The sequence below is a fragment of the Rattus rattus genome, chromosome 6 (assembly GCF_011064425.1).
Source record: "Rattus rattus isolate New Zealand chromosome 6, Rrattus_CSIRO_v1, whole genome shotgun sequence".
NCBI lineage: Eukaryota > Metazoa > Chordata > Mammalia > Rodentia > Muridae > Rattus > Rattus rattus.
Genome location: NC_046159.1, coordinates 32,864,411 through 32,884,792, shown reverse-complemented (window position 1 = coordinate 32,884,792; position 20,382 = coordinate 32,864,411). Strand labels below are relative to the sequence as shown.

Below are 20,382 nucleotides of genomic sequence, written 5' to 3'. Positions count from 1 at the left end.
CAGTCTCTAGTTCTTAGTACGACTTTGGTTCTCAAGCTTCTGGGCATCTGTTTCACCTGGAACCTTGAAGAGTTGTTTGGATGGGGCTTAGTGGCAGATACGATTGCATGCGTAAGCCTGGGTCTCCTGGTGCTTTTGTCTAGTGGGGTGGATGGAGAGTGATATGAACACACAGACACAAAGCCAATACCAACACATGCACTCAAAGAAGCACTGGGCGGGGAGGCCGTCTAGCAGAGGGAGACAGGAAGGGCAGCTGGAGGAAGGGCCTGCTTAGTCATGTCTAGGCAGAGGGCACAGCGTATTCACAGAGCCTGTGGTGGACAGAAGGCATGTTTGAAGACCAAGAGAAGCCTTTGACTTCCTGATCCTCCTGCCTCAACCTCTTAGATTCTGGAATTACAGGTGTGCGCCACCACACCCGGATGATGGAATCCGGGGATCTAACCCGGGGCCTATTGCATGCTGGGCAAGCATGCTCCCCACTTCTAACTTGAGAAGACAAACCTGCTGTTTGGTTGTGGCTGTGTTCCCGCCTTTTTCAACACTCTCTCTGTTGATAGAACAAACCTGTATTCCTCAGGCCTTGGAACATAACCTGCTATTTGCTTTTATTTTCACATTATTATTATTATTACTATTATTATTTTATTGGTTTTTTTTTCAAAACACAGCTTCTCTGTGTAACAGAGCCCTCACTGGCCTGGAACTCTCTATGTAGACCAGGCTGGCCTGAACTCTCAAAGATCTGCCTGCCTCTGCCTCCCAAGTGCTGGGATTAAAGGTGTCTGTGTGTGTATGTGTGTGTGTGTTTACTGTTGTATTAGCAGTTTTTCTCAGTGCTGAAACAAAATCCCAACAAAAGCAACTGAAAGAAGGAAGGGGAGGGAAGGAGGAAGGACTCTTTTGGCTCTGAGTTCGAGTCTTAGCCCTGGGATCTGGGATGCTGGCCACACTGCATCCACAGCCATGAGAGCTGGTGTCCAGCTCCTGTGTATGCATCTATGACCCCAGCCCGAGGGACGGTGCTGCCAACATGCTGATGTACCTTTGCACCTCAATTAACCTATATTGGAAAACCCCTCACAGATGCGCCCAGAGAAAGGTTTGTCTCCGTGGTGACGCTAAATCCCACCAAGTTGACAAGGCCAACTTATCAAATGTTATCTTATGAAAATGTGTTGGTCCCCATGTGGCTGTGCGGTTGGTTCTGCCTGTCAACCGAGTAGGGGAGACTCTTGGCCTGAAGGGATGTGAGAGGTGGTTAAGCCTTCCTCTCCCATCGGCCACCACCATCTTCCTGTCAGGTTTTCCCCCCTTGCGGATCTCTTGTGGGTGCTGGGATGGGACCCTCACACATTAGGGAAGAGCGGTGCGGCTGAGTGGCCGAGTGGCCGAGTTCTGACCCTGGCTGGGATTTCCTCGCTGAGCTTTGGTGTTTTCTGGATGATGGGCTTGTGCAACTCCAACCGTTCAGACCCCGGCATGGGCATGTGAGCCGGAGTCACTTCCTTCCTGGCTTGGGGCTCTGTGGACAGGGGACTGTTGAGCAAAGTAGAGAAGTGTGGCCCCTCCCTCTCCATAGAGGCCAGGCTGCACCCATGTAGGTGATGGGGCTTCCATGTATAATCTGAGAGTTTCTGTGTTTGCCCTCTCTACTGTTTTCACGGCGTCAGGAAACAATAAAATGTGGGCCAGGATCATTCCCTGTGTCACTGGGGACCCGTTCTTGAAGCTGTCGCTGTGTCAGGCTGAGACATCAGGATCTATGGACCCAGAATAATGGGACTTAGTACCCAGCATGTCCCAGTAAGCACTTTTCCTTTAGTTACTCCCATTTTATAGATGTGGAAACTGAGACTTGCCCAAAGTCACTTACCTTGTAAGTGGCCAAGATGCAAACCGAGGTCAGCTTACCTCAATCTGTATTTGGGTAGGTTGTTAGGCCAGGTCTCAGTTTTTCCCCTTTGGAGAAATGGGCATCTTTAGGGATGGTGGCACTCAAGAGGTGAAGGGAGGAGGCTCAGAAGTTCAAGGCTAGTCTTGGCTACATTAAGGTCATCCTGGGGTACAAGAGACCCTGTCGCAAACGTCAAAGGAACAAGTGTCTAAGCAAGCCTCTGTTTACTTTATTTTTACAGCAGGAAGCTTCAAAAGATGGCCACATTTTTTTAAGGTGCTAATGCCTAGTGCGAGGCAGGTCACCTGATTTCCTTTCCCCGAACTGATCCTTCTTTGCTCGCTGTCGGTTTTGAGAGTGGTGGGAGATCAAATAAGGGGCCATGTACCGCACAATTAAACTGGGGCACCATGAGGTTCATCTGTCAGGCCCTGACTGTGAACCATGCTGTGGTCACCGGGCTCCTGTGAGTGTAGGGCTCAGCCGTCCTCAGAGTTTTATGAGTCAGAGCCAGCTGCGTCAGAGGCATGACCTAATCCCCACGATGAGCTGCAGCATACGAAAGGACAGCTCCTGTGTCCTTGAAGTGGGGTCACTGTGACAGGGGAGGCAATGGAAGAGACTCATTGACTTTTTGTTCCTGATTAGCTGGGACCTGAGACTTCAATGTCTTCAATCTAATTGCAAGAAAGACTGGGATATGAGAGGGGCAAGTGGGTCACAGCTCCGGGTGACATCGGTTCAAGAGGATTTGGCAAGGTTCTGTCTAACCCTCTGAAGACACACACGGCCTCACCCTGCCCAGTTTTCTGACCTCGCCTCTACCATCCGCCTATTCCTTCAGCCTAGCCTCTAGAGTCTTTGATGAAACTCATCAAAACGTACTCTGCCTCGGGACCTTTGTACATGCTGTTCCCCCGGGCTCTGGTGTTTCCCAAACTTTCCTATATTCTTCCAGAGGCCAATCCCCGTCACCTTTGGGCCTCGGCCTCAAGGGAATCTCCTCACAGAAGCTTATGGGGTCCTCCCTTCAAGTTTCTCGTTTGCATATGAGTCTTCCCACCTTGTGAATTGGTTGATTCCCACCCCCATCCCCAAGTGCTGGGAAAACTCAGCCATTGTGTTGAGTTTTCTCTAAAACAGAGACCCTGTCTCTGACACTGTAACTGAGTGGATCACAGGGAGTCTTCGAAACATGGGCAGGTATGGGCTCGTTGGGCAGCAAGATATGAAGTAGTTAGCAGGTGGGCCATGCCCGCCTCTGTCTCTTACATTTTCTATGTAGAGTCAGTTGGTGTGGTGCACACCTTTAATCCCTTTAATCCCAGCACTTGGGAAGGTAGAATTCCCAGAATGTGTTCATAAAATGAGGGCTTTGCTGGCAGTTCTGGGGTCCCCCACCCCACCCCAATACACAGTGCTGGGTTTTGCCACTCTGTTATATAGGCAGGCAGATCTCTGAGTTTGAGGCCAGCCTTTCTCTACAGAGATTGTTCTGGAACAGCCATGGCTATTGCTTATGTGTATGAGTGTTTTACCTCTATGTATGTATGTATGTATGTATGTATGTATGTATGTATGTATGCATGCATGCATGTATGTGTACCATGTGTGTGCAGTATCCACAGAGGCCAGAAAAGGGCGTCGGATTCACTGGAGTTGTGGTTACAGACAGTTGTAAGCCACCACGTGGGTGCTGAGAATTAAACCCAGGCCCTCTGAAAGAAAAGTGTTCTCAACTGCTTGCCCATCACTGTAGTCTCTGCCTCTGCCTTAGAGTTTTGTGCATGCTCTGTGTGTGTGTGTGTGTGTGTGTGTGTGTGTGTGTGTGTGTGTGTGTGTATGTTAAACCACAAAAAATGCACAGACTGGGCCTGGGATTAGTTAGAAAAGTAAAAGCAAGGGTCTAGTGAAATGTTTGTTCCTGATGTGGGTACCTGGCTCCAGGGTCCTTTAGTTTGTGGCTCATGGCTTTAGATTGTTTAGGGATCCGCTCCAGCTCCGGATCAACTCAAGAATTAAAACAAATACCGAAGTATTGCATTGTTGTTTGCGTTGGGTGGAGGGCAGGATTTCCAGAATGTGTTCATAGAATAAGGGCCTTGCTGTCGTCAGCTGCCCCAGTAAGCAGTGCTGGGATTTGCTACTGTGTTGGGTCCTCAGGCAGCTGGGAGGAGTCCTGCGCCTCCCTGGGGTCAGCCAAGGCTTCAGCAGTTAACCTGCCTCAGGTCCTTTTCACTGAGGGAAGTGGAGCAGAAAGAAAAGATTCCAGAGAAAACAAGGGTTTCAGGTTTCATTTTCTTCAAGTGGATGCCAGGGTTGCAGTTGAACCTGTGTGTGTGTGTGTGTGTGTGTGTGTGTGTGTGTGTGTGTGTGTGTGTGTGTGTGGACTGTGTGTGGGGAGGAGCTATGTTTGCTAGTGTGAGCACGTGCGTGTGGGTACTCATGGGTGCTCATGTGTGAGGGGGCCTGAGGACAATGTCAGGTGTCTCCCACTGAACGTGGAACTCAACATGTCAGCTCTGCTGACTGGCCAGTGAGCTGCAGGGGTTGGCCTGTCTTGGTCCCTCCATCTTTTTTAGCTCTGTGGCTTCCTGAGGAAGGGTCTCACTGTGTAGCCCATGCTGGCCTAGAACTCCCTGTGTATTTCAGGCTGGTCTCAAAGTCAAGACAGCCTTCTTTTAGCATCCCTCGAGTGTTGGGGTTACAGGTGTGTAACCCCTAATCATACCAGGTTATGTTTGGCCCTATGTCCCAGGGCCTGAGTTAGATGTTCCCATAGTGGCAAGCATGGTTCAGACAGAGCCATCTGGTAACAGGGAAATACCAATACCAGTGGCTTACATCCCTTAATTGTTTTTTAAATTTTAATCTCTCTCTCTATATATATGTGTGTATGTGTGTGTGTGCATGTGCATATGTGTGTGTGCATGCGTGTGTGTATATGTGCCTGTGTGCATGTGTGTGTGTGTATGTGTGTGTGCATGTGTGTGTATGTATGTGTGCGTGTATATGTGTGTATGTGTGCATGTGTGTGTGCGTGTGTGTGTGTGTGCATATGTGTGTGTGCATGCGTGTGTGTGTGCATATGTGTGTGCATGTGCATATGTGTGTGTGCATGCGTGAGTGTATATGTGCCTGTGTGCATGTGTGTGTGTGTGTGTGCGTGTGCGTGTGTGTGTGTGCGTGCACACCTGAGCACTTGGGGCCAGGGGAGGGTATATATGACTCCTTGGTGTTAGAGGCATTTGTGAACCACCTGCCATTGCTGCTGGGTTGGAACTTAGGTCTTCTGATTGAACAGTAAGTTCTCTTAACCACTGAGCCAGCTCCTTAGCCACGGTGGTTTACATCTCTCCGTAACTGGTGGACCTTGGCCAGAGAATCCTGTCTCTGGCTGTTCTTGCTCCATTGAGACAGCTGTACACTGCGGCAGGATTTACGGCAAAGCGAGGAAGAAATCACATTCCCCTCCTACGCAGGCCTGCCAAGCACCAAGGGGCTTGGACAGAGCTGGGCCCCACCTTTGCCATCCTGTTGTCCGGGGCTCTATCCAGGTCACTCTCCTGGAAACTCCCAGACTCTGAACACACATGTGGCCAGAGCTGTAGATAAACGGCCCTTTTCTTCCTGGGGTAGAGGGATTCCCAGGCGAGTGAACCCTAAGCTGCTCATTCCTCAAATGATGAGGCAGATAGTGAGCCCTGAGAGAGGCGAAGTGGGGTCCCCATTTCTCCCACCACCCACCTCTGTGTTGTTTGTTCCTGCATCCACTGAATTGCTCCCCACCCACGTTTACTGTTCCGGAGTGTTTAAATACGGCTCTACAGGCTGACCAATGTAGCTCAGTCGGTAATGTTTGCCTAGAATGCAGGAAACCTTTGGTCCTCCGACTCGAATAAAATGGGTGTGGCTGTACACACCTGGGATTCCAGCTCTCAACAGGTGGAGGCGGGAGAACCAGGTTTTTGTTTTTTTTTTTTCTTTGTTTTCGTCCCCCCCCCCCCCGGAGCTGGGGATTGAACCCAGGGCCTTGCGTTTGCTAGGCAAGCGCTCTACCACTGAGCTAAATCCCCAACCCCCTTTGTTTTCGTTTTAATATATAATTTATTATTATCACTGTTATTTTGTATATAGGTGTTTTGTGTATATTTGTGCCTGTGTGAGGGTGTCAGAAGCCCTGGAGCTGGAATTATAGACAGGCATGAGTTGCCATGTGCCTTATGGGACTTGAGCCCTGATCCTCTGGGAGAGCAGCCAGTACTCTTAACTACTGAGCCATCTCGCCAGCCCTTTGTTTTATGTTTTTGAGACAAGGTCTCTCTATGCAGCCCTGGATGTCCTAGAACTCACTTTGTAGACCGGGTCAACTTCAAACTCACAGAAATCCACCTGCCTCTGCCTTCCTAGTGCTGGGGTTTAAAGAGTTTGCCACACTTTATCCAGCCCAGGATCCAGCAGTTTAAAGGTCACCTTTGGCTGCTTAGTGAGTCTCAGACCTCATAAACCTCACTGGGCGTCAGAGGTGCTTTTGATTTTATTTAGTCTGGTAGTTTATTGTTTTGAAACGGAGTCTTGTTTTGTTGATTAGGCTGGACTAGAACTTCTGGCTCTAGTGACTGCCCTGCCTTGGTTTCCAAATAGCTTGATGACCTCTGAGCTATTCTTGGCCAGAGGTCCTTTTAAAAAAGTAATGGGTTGGTTGGGATTTAGCTCAGTGGTAGAGCGCTTGCCTAGGGGCGCAAGGCCCTGGGTTCGGTCCCCAGCTCGGAAAAAAAAAAAAAAAAAAAAAAAAAAAAAAAGTAAGAGCTAAAAAAGTAATGGGTTTCATTTTGACATTCATACATATGTATCAGTATGCTTAGCAAATATTTGAACATTGCCCTGCCCCCTCTGCTGGTTCCTTATTGTCCCTAAATTGCCCCATTTTTGCTTTCTCATATATATATTTATATATGTATGTATCAATATGCATGTGATTAAATATGGATTCTGCATATGAGAGGAAAACGGCTATTATGTCTCCCCATCCCCTCTCTTGCTCCCCAACCCTGTAGTTTCCTTCCTTCCCCTTCTTAGTCCCCTTTCTGTTTTTCTGCCTCTCTATATTTAGCTCTAGATTCAGCTTATTAGAGAGAAAGCGTGTGGTATTTGTCTTCCTGCGTGGCTCCTAGAGGTTTGTTTTGGTTTGAGACGGGTTCTGTCAGTTACTCTTCTGTTGCTGTGATCAAACACTGTGACCAAGACAACTTTAAAAAAAAAGAGTCGGGCCTGGTGGTGAGAATTAATCATGCATGGGTGCGGTGCCTTTAATCCTAGCATTCCAGAAGCAGAGGCAGACAGAAATCTCTGTGAGTTCTAGGCCAGTCTTATCTACAGGACAGCCAGGACCATGCAGAGAAACCCTGTCTTGAAAAACAAAACAAATGACTTAGGAGGAGGAGGAGGAGAAAGAGTAAGAGTAGGAGGAAGAAGAGGAGGAGGAAGAAGAGGAGGAGGAAGAGGAAGAGGAGGAGGAGGGAGAGGAGGAGGAGGAATTCATATAGAGGGATTAGAATCTGTCGTGTGTTACTGTGGGGAGACATGGCATCAGGCAGACATGGTGGCTGGAGCAGGAAGCTGAGAGCTTACATTTTGAACCACTGAAATAAAGCAGAGAGAACAAAGTGAAAAGGGCGTGCGTCTTTTAAACACTCAAAGCCCACCTTCAGTGAAGTACTTCCTTTAACAAGACCCTTTAGTAAGCTTCTCCCAATAGTATCACCAACGGGTTACCAAATGTTCAAATGCCTGCGATTACTGGGGCTATTTCCGAGTGTCACACAGGGTTTCACATAGCCCAGGCTGACTTCTCAAACTCACTGAGTAGCAGGAGGTGACTTAGAACATCAGGTCCCCCTGAGCTCAGCTCCTATGGTTAAGGACTGTAGCTGTGTGCATTGCTGGTGGGTTAGCCATGCTGTGTTTCTTGTCTCGTTTTGCCAAGCCCAGGTATGCTCCCAGAGCTCTGCGGTTAGGGTTCCTGTCACTCCATGCGAGGTGCAGGAGGCTTGAAGGATCAAGACCCTTCTTCCCCTGGCTACAGGGAAGCTGTGTCTGCCTTAGCCCAGGTCTACCCCTCTGACGGTGCTCTGCCTTTGATTTTGTCACTCTGGATCAGTGCCTGTGCCCAACACCCTTGAGAATTTAATCCTGGAAGGGAAAAAGAATTATGGCCCTAGCACTGGGAGGCTGTCCAGGGGAACTCAGCCACCAGCTTGCTCTGTGGTGAGGTAGGACATTCACCCTTTGCTCTTGACCTCTCAGCTTGTGGTGCTCTGATGCCTTCTGTCTTCCTGGTGACTGAAAGAGTGGGTGGGGCTTGGGCGGAGAATGGTTTGTAGGCTGAGCAACAACAGGTTCCTGAAAACAGAAACAGAGAATCCGCAGTCACCTCCATTTGTTTTTCACAGTGAAATCAGAGCGAGACTGATTTTCGATGCACCATCCAGAACCTTCCTCACCAAGAGCTACACCAGCAACTGGGAAGGATAAATTAGTGTGTTTAATATCTTTCTTTCTCCTTTGAAACATTTTTATTTATTTACCTCTTTTGGTCTTGGGGGTGCGGGACCTGGGGACTCGTTCATGCTTGGCAAGCTCTGAACCTCTGAGACCTATCCCGCAGTCCATACGGTTTGAACCTCACACAAGCCATTTATCATTTGCATATAGAAAGCTTGATCTAACCCAAAGCTCACTCAGTCAGGGGAATTCTCAGGAAGCTGATGGGGCCTGACGTAGTAGAGCCTGACCTGGGACTGTCAGCTGACATCTGTGGCTGGGCATGGCCCTGCAAGTGTCATTAGGTATCCCTGTGTGGTTGAGGAAGTGTTAACCCCAAATGTTCTGACAGATTCCCTCCAGGTCTTCTCATGCTCCCCACCCACTGTGTGTCTTCTTCCCACCCCAGCCCTGAATGTGACCATGTGACACCCTCCCAGGTGCAGGCTAGGGCATGTCATTATAGAAAGAACAGGAAAGAGGGAGAAAAGATAGAGTCTCCCTGGAATGAAAACAGTAAATGAAGCTTTTGTACGTCTTATGGGTGGAGCTCGCAAAGATGGTACCCTTATGCCATACCACATATGCCTGCACCGAGAGATACAGATTTGTGCTAAACAAAAAATGTCACAGGGGCTGGGCTGGGACTTAGTGGCTCAATGCCAGGCACTGGCTCCATTCCCAGCAGCTAGGGAAAGAACAAAGTCACCTGGAATAGAACCCAGAGGTAATTAAGTAAGGATGGAGTGACCCTTGACCTCCTTGTTACAGATGCAGAAACTGAGTCGCAGCCAGGCTTCACTCAAGAAAATGCCTCTAGCTGAGGAGATGGTTCAGTGTATAAGCACTTCTTTACAAACCTGAGGACCTGAGTTCAAATCCCTAGAGACACAGGCACCTGTGTCTGTATTTCCAGTGCCCCTAAGGGAGATGGGAGATGGAGAAAGGGGAATTAAGGGGAATTCTTCGAAGTCCTCAGGCTAGCTACCCTGCTATACACAGTAAAAAAAACAAGAGACTCTGTCTTAAACTCTATTCAATCTCTATGATAGCCCATTGTCCATGGACACACACACACACACACACACACACACACACACACACACACACACACGGGTACACACACACTCCAGGTGGCATGACCCAATAGATGCCTGCCCCTAAGCCCAGCAGCACTTGCGGCTGAAGGTGTTAGGATTGGGAGTTTCCTCTCAAAACATGGTTGGTTTGAGGCAACCTGTTTATAAGAGACCTTTTCTCAACAAACAATACAAAAACCAAAATACTAACCCAAATGCTGAAAAAAAAACTAACAGATGCTGGGTGTGCACATCGTGTACATACACATTGATAAATACAAAATGGGAAAGAAAAGATGCAGTATATGCTGGGCCCAGGAACAATGTGGGGGCAGGTGGTCAGTCATTTCCTGCTCTTGTGGGCATGGCTTCAACCCGAAGTCACAGTTGGGGATTCTTTACCACGGAGCCACTTCTGTCCTTCTACTTCATACGCCTGTCTGGAGGTGCTGCTGGTTGGTGTGTCCTCTGAGGACCATGGCATTTCTACTCTAGGCTGTCCGAAGAGAGGAACAACACAAGAAAGACGGTGTTCCTGGCCCAGTGGAGGCTGGGTGAGGGATGCCTGCCTCCTGGGGATATTTTTAGTATCTGCCTTTGGTCACAGCTTGGTGGCAGGTATGCTTGTGAATAGGCAGTTACCTCAGCAAATGGTTTTATTGACATTTTGTTACAAAGACTGTCTGTTCCCTTCCCGGGCTTCCAAGGCAGCCTGGTCTACAAGTCCCAGACTATGTGGTTTGGCTGCCGTGGGGAAGTGGCTGGCTTAGAGACTGCAATCCAGGTGGCATGACCCAATAGACCAAACCAAAACACCTAAAGACTGGGACAGGAAGGGGCAGTGCCAGGCTTTGAACAGCCTGTGAAGAAAGAAACCCATGAGACTCGAATGTGGTGATGGAGCAGGGTTTTAGTGGAATGGGACCTTTCTGCTGAGAGATGGCCCAGAGGTTAAAAATGCTTCCTGGAGGGGTTGGGGATTTAGCTCAGTGGTAGAGCACTTGCCTAGCAAACGCAAGGCCCTGGGTTCGGTCCCCAGCTACGAAAAAAAAAAAATAATAATAATGCTTCCTGGAGGACCTGAGTTTAGTTCCCGGCACCAACATTGAGTGGCTCACAGCTGTCTGTCACTCCAGCTCCAGGGGATCTGATGCCATCTTCTGGTCTCTGTGGGTACTGCACACGTGTGTCAGACACGTACACAAAAATAAATCTAGAAGCAAGAAAGAATTATAGACTCAGAAGAAATAGAAGAAAAGGGCTGGAGAGATGGCTCAGTGGTTAAGAGCACTGACTGCTCTTCTAGCAGTCAGTTCCCAGCAACCACATGGTGGCTCACAACCATCTGTAATGAGATCTGATGCCCTCTACTGGTGTGTCTGAAGACATATTGATTATACTAAATAAATAAATTTTTAAAAAAAGAAATTGAGGAAAAGCAAGAGAAACTCTTGAGAGGAAGTGGCTTTCCAAGAGAGGAAAATGCTGTGAAACTTCCCTCTCTAGAGTTTTTATGGGCACATACAGGAACTAGACAAAGGGTGAGGCAGTTGCTAAAAGACTGGTTAGTTCTCTAGGCTGTGATGAGCAGAGCCAACAGATGCCCCACTTGCACCGTGAATGCTCCCGGTTCGATGTTCTTGTTTCTAGACTTCCCACCCAGCTTGAGGTGATTGAAACTCCTTTCCGTCCATCTCTGTCTCCAACTTTGTTAGCTTTTGGGTTTTTTTTTTTTTTTTTTTGAGACACGTTCTTGCTATGTAGCCCTGACTGTCCTAACACACTCTGTAGACCAGGATGGCCTCAAACTCACGGAGATCTGCCTGCCTCTGCTTCCCAGGTGCTGGGATCAAAGGTGTGCATGGTCGTGTCTAGTTAAGTCATATTTTTAAAGGGTTGTTTTATATTCGTTTGTTTTGTGTGTAGGTGCACATGCACACACACGTATGTTTACACTTGCATGTTTCATGGGATTCATGGGAAGGACAGAGGACAACTTTCAGGAGTCTGTTCCACTTTTTACATTGTGGGCCCAAGGACTGAACTCAAGTTTGGTTTGGCTGCAGGCATTTTTATGAACGAAGTCATCTTGCCAGCCACAAGCCAGCCTTATATCTCTTGGCTACCACAGAGATACTAAAATGTTAAAATCTTTTTTTTTTTTTTTTTTTTTTTCAGAGCTGGGGACCGAACCCAGGGCCTTGCGCTTCCTAGGCAAGCGCTCTACCACTGAGCTAAATCCCCCACCAATGTTAAAAATCTTTAAAGATGATCCTATGAAAGGTTATGGTTTCTACCTTCCTCTCTTTAACTCAAGTCTGGGAGCTGGGCCAGCCATAGGATTTTGTTATTGTTTGAGACAGGGTCTCACTATGTAGCCCTGGCTGTCCTGGAACTCCCTATGTAGACCAGATTGGTTTTGAGCTCACAGAAGTCCACCTGCCTTTGCCTCCTGAGTGCTGGGATTAAAGGTGTGCACCAATATGCCTGCAGTTTCTCATATTTGAGTGGCCCAGAACTCATAAATGCTGGCATGAAATGGAGTGCAAGCCTGGCTGGCTTATTCTAGTGTTTTGTCTGTGGTCCGGTATAAGCACCATCTGCACACAGTGCCAGAGGAAGGTAGAAGAGGGTGTTGGATCCTTTGTGGGTTTTCATTTTCACACATGGGTCCACCCCAAACCAACCAAGAGCCAAGGACCTTGAGCACAGTGCCGTGGCCTTGTTTCTTTAACGACCCCCCCCCCATCCTCCCCACACACTAGTTAACTCTAACACCTTCGAGCTACATCCACCTCTCTTACAATCTGGGTTTAGCTGAAGCAGGAATATTGAAGAATCTAGACGAAGGAGTTTATTATCCAGGCATCAAGGAGCCACAGTGTTTCCCTTTAAGCAACAGGATGTGATGTGGCCAGAAGGGGCCTGTACTTCAGGCTCTTGCTGCCTGGTGGCAAAGGAAGGGCAGCTGGCCTGGAAGCAGGAAGGGTAAGCTTGGGCAGTAGTGTCAGTAGGAGAAAGCTGTTTGAAGGACTCTGGGTGAGCTCTGGATGTGAGCTGGCAGGCAGGCGACTCCCACCACCTTTGATGTTTCCCCAAACTACACTATGCAAAAGTGAGGACATTTAGGCTAGGTGACTTCTGCTGCAAGCCCTATCACCATGGGCTGTGTGAACCTCAGCAAATCCCCAAAGCTGTTTAGAGAAGAGCTGTACAGTTGTGTGTGTGCTGGGTGGGGCCTGGCCCTGGGGCCCTCTCTAGATATGGCTGCTGTGTAGGATTCTCACGTATGAAGTGGAGAAGAGAAACTGCAGGACAGTCAGGACTTTGGCTCCTGGAATGCAGGGTCTGGTGCATGCTGGGCCGGTGCTCCCACACCCAGCTCCCGGAGGGATGTCTTCAGCTTGTTTCTACATTCAGTAAAGTGCACAGCCCTTTCCAAAGCCCTCTCACACCCGGGCTCTCACTTCCCCGCTCAAAGCAGCCCTGACCAAGTGGGCAAGCAGGCATTATCTTCGTGGTGTTCATTTGTTTTTAATTTATGTATTTTTAAAGATTTGTTTATTTGTATTTTATGTATGTGAGTGTTTTGCCAGAATACATGTATGTGTACCACCCGCATGCATAGCACCTGCAGAGGCCAGAAGAGGGTGTTGGGTCCCCTGGAATTACAGCTACAGATATTTTTGAACCACCATATGGGTGCAGGGAATTAAACCTGGGTCTTCTGGAAGATCACCAGTGCTCTTAATCACTGAGGCATCTCCCAGTCCCTGTTTTCATGTGCATGTATGTGTACCGTGTGCATGCCTGGTACTCATAGGGATCAGAGAAGGACATTGGATCTCCTGGAACAAGAGTTGTGAGCTGCTATAGTGGATGTTGGGAATGGAACCCAGGTCCTCTGCAAGACCAGTGAGTGCTCTTTTTTTTTTTTTTTTTTTCCCCTTTTCTTTTTTTTCGGAGCTGGGGACCGAACCCAGGGCCTTGTGCTCATGGGCAAGTGCTCTACCACTGAGCTAAATCCCCAACCCCAGTGAGTGCTCTTAATGCCGAGCCATCTCTCCAGCCCTGATGGTCTCCATCTGGTAGGAAGCTGACAGATGAAAAGTGACCTTTTGGACATTGCACAACTATTCAAGTTGGAAGCTAGAGGTGTGTGTGTGTGTGTGTGTGTGTGTGTGTGTGTGTGTGTGTGTGTGTGTGTGTGTGTGTTTCAGAATGTCAGAGCCAAACCACATGGTGTTGTCATCCCAGCGGACATAGGAGCAGGCTGCCCAGAGCAAACAACTTAGGAGGCACAGTGAGAATCTGTGCTGGAGGCAGGGTTGGACCTCAAGTCCCTGACTTTCAGATCTGCCTCTTCATAGCTCCCTGGTCATGGAAACTAACCATGCCTTCTATACCTTGTTCCAGGAAGCCGGCTCCTGACAGCTTGTCTCCCCTCTCGGCCTTCCCAGAGGCTGTGAAGCCAGGTCCTGTGGCTACTTCTGGAAGAAACCTCAAGGATGACCAGAAGAAGGGCCAGCCTGTGAAACCATGCTCCTTTCTGAGCTCAGGTGCTCCTCAGTTGTTTGCAAAAAATATAAAAATAAAAGAGTATAGTTGTCTTTTACCCGCTAGGTCAGCACCACAGTGCCCCAAGATATCTGCTAGATATCTTGGCGGAAACACATCCCAGCCACACACTTTCCTACACTCAAACCCTCACATAAAAGAACACACAACACAATAATCTTAGATCCAATTGATAAGATATAATTGCCCACTTAAACATACGAAGCCCAGTACCATCCATCCCTTAGGAACATTGATAACAACCTGTAAATACACAGAGCAGAATCTTAACATCACCTGCCATCCCCCCCCACCCCCCCGTCCTGTCTCTTCCTCTCCCTTCAAACTTCTCTCCCGCCTATCCTTCCTTCTCCTCCAATGACAGGCCTCCTTCTATCCTGTACCTGCCCCTCACCTGTACTTTTTACAAATTCTTTTTTTTTTTTTTTTTTTTTTTGGTTCTTTTTTTTTTTTTTCGAGTTGGGGACCAACCCAGGGCCTTTGCGCTTTCTAGGTAAGCGCTCTACCACTGAGCTAAATCCCCAGCCCCTGTACTTTACAAATTCAATGGAGAGGTGGTTCTGGTGAAGTCACCTGAGTCCTGAGTGACTAGGCAGCTGTCCTTGGGGCAGTGGAATGAGCATCAAAATACAGATAACTTCAGGGCAAACCGCAACACTCCTCTTCTCTTCTGAGTTTTAGATTTATTCGTTTTTTATTTTATGTGTACTATGCTTTGCCTGACTATGCATGTGGACTACTTGTGTTGAGAGGCTGAAGAGATGCCTTCAGATTTCCTGGGATTCCCTAGGGATGGTGGGTACCACTATGTGGGATCAAACCCAGGTCCTCCTCAAGAGCAGTCAGTGCTCTTAATTGTTGACCCATCTTTTCAGACCCATAGGTTTTCTTACTTTTTCTTTTGAGGGCATGGTGTGTGTGTGTGTGTGTGTGTGTGTGTGTGTGTGTGTGTGTGTGTGTGTGCATCAAAGCACACTGCACAGTGAATTAGAAAAAGGGAAATAAGGAAGGCAAGGCCCTGGGTTGGTCCCCAGCTCCGAAAAAAAAAGAACCAAAAAAAAAAAAAAAGAAAAAAAAAGGAAATATTTGCTTGTGGTGGTGTATTCGTGTAATCCCAGCTATGTGAGTATCTGAGGCAGTAGGATCTTGATTTCAACCTTATTCTAGGCTATATAACTGGGTGACTGTACTCAGGAAGCTGAGGTCAGAGGTCCATGTGACCCTTGGCCGAGTGTCTGCTTGGTATGCAGAGGGCCTGGCTTCAATCTTCAGCACGCCAAACCCCAAGACCCTAAATGTGTTGTGCAGTGGTCTTTGCTACTTTGTTAGTTCTTTTTCCCACCTTTTATCCCCCAACCCCTAGTTTGACCCCCCATCACCAGGTAGGAGAGAAAGAAGGATAGAAGAGAGAGAGAGGGGAGGGAGGGGAGGGAGAGAGGAGGAGGAGGAAGAGGAGGAGGAGGAAGGAGAGGGAGAGGGGGAGAGAGAGGGGGGAGGGGGGGGGGAGGGAGAAGGGAGGAAGAGGAAGAAGAAGGAGGAGGAGAAGGAGAAGGAGGAGGAGGAGATTTCTTTCTCTTAGAATATGACTACTTGGGGTTAGGGATTTAGCTCAGCGGTAGAGCACTTGCCTAGCAAGTGCAAGGCCCTGGGTTCGGTCCCCAGCTCCGAAAAAAAGAAAAAAAAAAAAAAAAGAATATGACTACTTACAAACTTGACCAACCCCCCTGAATGGCCAACAACCACCCCCCCCACCTTTCAGGGCTCTAGAATTTATATACCCTCTGAAAAATTCCCAGAATTCCAAACACCACACATTTGCAGAAACTATCTGCTGCTGGCAAAACCATGCCTCTGCTAGAGCATGAAGCAAATCATAGTCAGTTGCTGCCACGCATGCAGCCCAGTATTCCCACAGCTAGGATTAAAACAAAAACATATTTCTGTGCTTTTTAAAGAAACCAAAATTCCAGAATTCTCACTACATTGTTAAGTTTATAAATACCATTTTCAGAGTGGGGGTTCAGGGGGGACCCTGGGGTTTAGGCATGCAAGATAAGTGCTCTACCACTGAGCCACTCTCTCCCATCATTTTCATCAAGATGACTTAAATCATGGGATTGGAGCCCTCCTGCCTCCCCCATACTGCTGCTCTCCCAGAGCCTTGCAGAATACATTATATGCGTGTCCAGCCTCTCGTGCTCAGCCCGGAGCTGAGGGAGTCTACCAGATGACGAGAGGACACCCAGCAATGACTTCCCCAGGACTGGCTTCTCCTCTCCTGTAGCCTCTGGCCTGCAAGCTCAAGATCCCAGAAATGCAGCTCCATGAAATGCAGCTCACTGAGGAGCCTGAAGCTAGCCAGTCCTGCACGGAGAAGCCATTGTTAGGGGCTTGGTCCTGAGGCTGAGGCCACCAGTGCTTAAATTTCCTCTCAGCCTCCTCATTTCTGAGTTCCTCCATCTGTAAATGGGTAAGAACAGAGCCCATTGCATCCCATTGCAGAGACTCGGGCACTTCAGCTGGGTGGAAGCAGAGGCAGGGGGATGAATGCAAATTCCAGGCCAACATGGCTTCTTATAGGGGTCTCTGCAAATACCAGAGCTGATAAACATATGGATCTGTGTGAGGGGACAAGGAAATCCAGTTAAAAACAGTAGAAATGGCGTGTAAAACAACTGTCTGTGGAATCCACAGCTGGGCAGGAAAATCGTCTTTTTCTTCAGCTGTTTCTTTCTTATTTTAACTTTTCTGCTATATAGTAATAAAAGACCATGTCATCCCTTCCCCATAGCAAGAAGCAGGTTTTACAGACACAAAGGCAGATGTTAACACCTCATGGCCCATTATCCTATTCGGATCTCCCCTGCAGGTCACTAGAATCTCCCAGGCATTCCAGAGCTGTAGGACCACAGCCCTTACCGGATGCCTGGCCCCATATTACGTTTCTTTAGTCATCATAGGGGATGTGTGTGAATGGTCACTCAGGTCTGAGGGCTGGAAATGAGCTCAGTTCATTTCTGGGCAGGCAACACCACAGGGCCATCAGGTCAGGGCTGGCTGTCACGTCCTCACAGATTCTAGCTGGGCAGCGGAAGTTCACACCTTTAATCCCAGCTCTCAGGAGGCAGAGGCAGATAGGTCTTCTGGTTTGAGGCCAGCTGGGTGTACAGAGTGAGTTGTAGGATAGCCAGGGCTCCACAGAAAAATCCTGTCTCAAGAAAGAAAGGGAGAAAGGAAGGAAATAAGAGTTCTATAGTTTAGAGGGCTAGGGAGGATCTCGTGTAGTCTAAGTCATACCTGTCTGGGGTCAGACTGAACACAAGGACCTTGTGCTCTCTACAGTTTCTATATCCAGTTCCAGGCCAGGACTGGATATAGAAACTCAAAAAAGGAAGAGGAGGAAAGTGTGTGTATGTGTGTGGGGGGGGGGGTTGGGGGTGGGGTGGGGTGAGTTAACAAAAGGTCAAGGACTATTTCCTGTAACTAAAAATATTGAAGGAAAGGGGGAAATGTGCTGACATTACCCTAATTCCTGACAGGTAAGGAGTTCTCAGACCCGTGCCAAACTGCTGCTCCTTTGCCAAAGGGAGAAAGATAATGAGGGGGGAGGTGGGGAAGGAGTTGGGAGGTGTATTTTCACCATTAGCTTTTGTATGCTCACTTTCCTGAGTGGCCCCAGGGAGCAGGTGTGCCCGGGTCACTGGGCCTGCCCCTACAGTCCCTCCCACAGAAGCGGAAGTTACTCTTCTGTTTTTGTAGTTAGAACAAGAGGAGTTACTCTTTCCACCGATTACTGAGGTTAGTCAGCCCTGGGAAAGCCCCAGATTTCGGGCTCTTCTGCTGTCCAGGGAAGCTGCTGTTTGAGGACAGTCTTTATTTTAGAGGAAAAGTTCAGGCACTTGGAGGGTTGTATTTTGAGGACTTTTATGTAGAGATGAGTGGGTCCTGCAGTTCATGGAAATGAACCTGGGCTGCACTCGGCAGGCAGGATGTTACACACTAGACCCTCTGACCTACTGTGGCAACAGTGTATGTAGCATGTGTAGTGTTTGTGGTGCAGTGTGTGTGTGTGTGTGTTTGTGGGGTGTTGTGAGTGTGCGTTTGCGTATGTATGTGGTGGTACGGTGTGGGGTGTGTGTTTGTGTGATGCATGGAGTTTGGTGTGGTTTATGGGTGTGTGTGGTTTGCGCTGTATGTAGTATGTGTAGTTTCTCATCAAGAATCTGCAGTGTCCATACAGACAATGAAAGCAGTGCGTCGAAGGCTGTGTGCATGCATGGTCCACAGTTATTTCATCAGCTCTGCTACTTACTCTGCCTTGTCCCACCATCCGGGAAAGCCTTAGACAATTCTTTTAAAACATTTAAGAACGGAAAACCCTGGTCAGGTGGTGCTGGCGGCACAAGCCTTTAATCCCAGCCCTCATGAGGCAAAGGCAGCCTGGTCTACAGAGAGAGTTCCGGGATAGCCAGAGCTACACAGAGAGACCCTGTCTTAAAAAAACAAAACCCAAACCCAAACCAAACACACCAACCCACATGAGTAGACTGTTCATGCTGCCATCTGCCAGCTTCAGGGATGATCAGACTTCTTGTGACCCAGTGGCCATGGAGGGGCTGGTTCCAGGACCCCTGCAGGGTACCAGGGTCTATGGATGGATACTGAGTCCCTTCTGCAAAGCAGCATGATAGTTGCTCGAGTTGCCCCTGGCTACTGGTACCCAAAGGATGGAGGTGCTAAGTAACCATGCCTAGGTATTTACTGAGTGAGTGCTGATCCTCCTCCTCTCCTCCCTCAGTACCCTTGATTTCCCTAGTTCTTCAGGCCATCCCAGGGGGAATACTTGTGTGGCCCCTTCTGCTCCTGTCCTTACTTTCCCCTGGGCCTCTCTGGGAGTACTTGGTGAACAGCATCTGCTGTGGGACCACAGTGGAGGTTTCTCAGCTGTTCTCTGCCAGGCAGTGGGACAGCACAGGGACATCCCCCATCGTGTGACCTGGGCTGCCTAGGACACCTCCCACTTCCTGGTCTCCTCCTGTCATTAGAGATGATAAATTGCACCTGTTGCAAGGTGTCACCAGGCCTAAATGAAGTGACACCCGTGGAGCTAGTTGGCTGGCACATGGTGTCAGGAGGTGACAGCACTGACTGAAGGAGAAGTCCCATGCAGAGCGCTGACCCCATCATCCTTTCCAGGGACCACCATGACTGGCGCCCAGCAGCAGGCCTCATGCCAACGTCCATGCGAGGAGGATGCCCCTTGTTCCCTGAAAACTGATGTACCTGACTCTCTCCAATCTAAGGTAAATCCACCCTTCTATCCCAGTCGTGTTTGGGCTCATGGTCCTCTCATGAACAGTTTCTTCATTCCCTGAGACTAGTGTGGGGGTGGGGAGGACAAGGGACCCATGAATGTCTCTCCAAGCTTCTGAGACTAAGGATACTCATCCGTGAAATGAGGGGTGTGTGCTGCATCGAGTTTGGGGGTCTTGGTGGGTTATATCTTTGGGGCACTATTCAGGGTCTAAGGAAGCACCCTAGTACTGAGTCCCAGCCTAGGTCAGGATTCATGTTTGCCACATTGGGGATTGAACCCAGGGCCCTCTGTATTGAACCACTAAACTATAACTACAGCTTCCCCCTTTTTGTTTGTTTGTTGTGTTTGTTTTGTTTTGAGCAAGCTCTTACTAAGGTTCACAGTCAGGCCTTGAACTTGTGATCCCCCTGTCTCGGCCTCTTGAGGAGCATCTGGGAGGACAAGCCTTCACTATGAAGCTCAATAGGACTTTTGTTTTCAATGGCACTGTGTAAGCAAGACCTGACCTAGCACTGGCCTACACGGACAGTTACAGGAAATAGTTTACAACCACCCAGCCCTCCCCATTTTCTTGTCAGAGTTGAACAACAGTCAGAATGGTCCTGCACTTTGACTTGGGTTCCGGATCGTTCTTGGACTTTCCTCCTGTGGGTACTTTCACCCTCATTTGTTAATGCTCCCAGGTACTGTTGTGACTACATTGGAAATAAGATGACTATGAGTCCCACCGGGTTAGAAATGAAAGCAGCAGGTTGTGGTATAGCTCAGTGGTACAGCCCTGGGTCCCACCCCAGCCAAGGAGGAAAGAAAAAGAAATTGCTTTTCACTCTTTTTGAGACAGGGTTCCATGTAGCCCAGGTTGGCTTCAAGCTTGCTATCTAGCTAAGGATAACCTTGAACTACTGTCCCTACATCCCAAATTATTGAATAGCAGGCATGTGTCTCCACACCCATGTGTGTGCTAC

The 20,382-nt window shown here is 48.6% G+C and overlaps 1 protein-coding gene across 1 annotated transcript in view; it reads left to right on the top strand.

Annotated features, from left to right (window-relative positions):
• The window catches only part of Irak2 (interleukin 1 receptor associated kinase 2), a 57,129-nt gene that overhangs the window by 13,805 nt on the left and 22,942 nt on the right, over positions 1-20,382 (top strand). The window contains exons 3-4 of the mRNA XM_032905912.1: positions 13,938-14,081; positions 19,297-19,403. Coding sequence (XP_032761803.1) covers positions 13,938-14,081; positions 19,297-19,403 — 251 coding nt within the window. The remainder of the gene's footprint in view (positions 1-13,937; positions 14,082-19,296; positions 19,404-20,382) is intronic.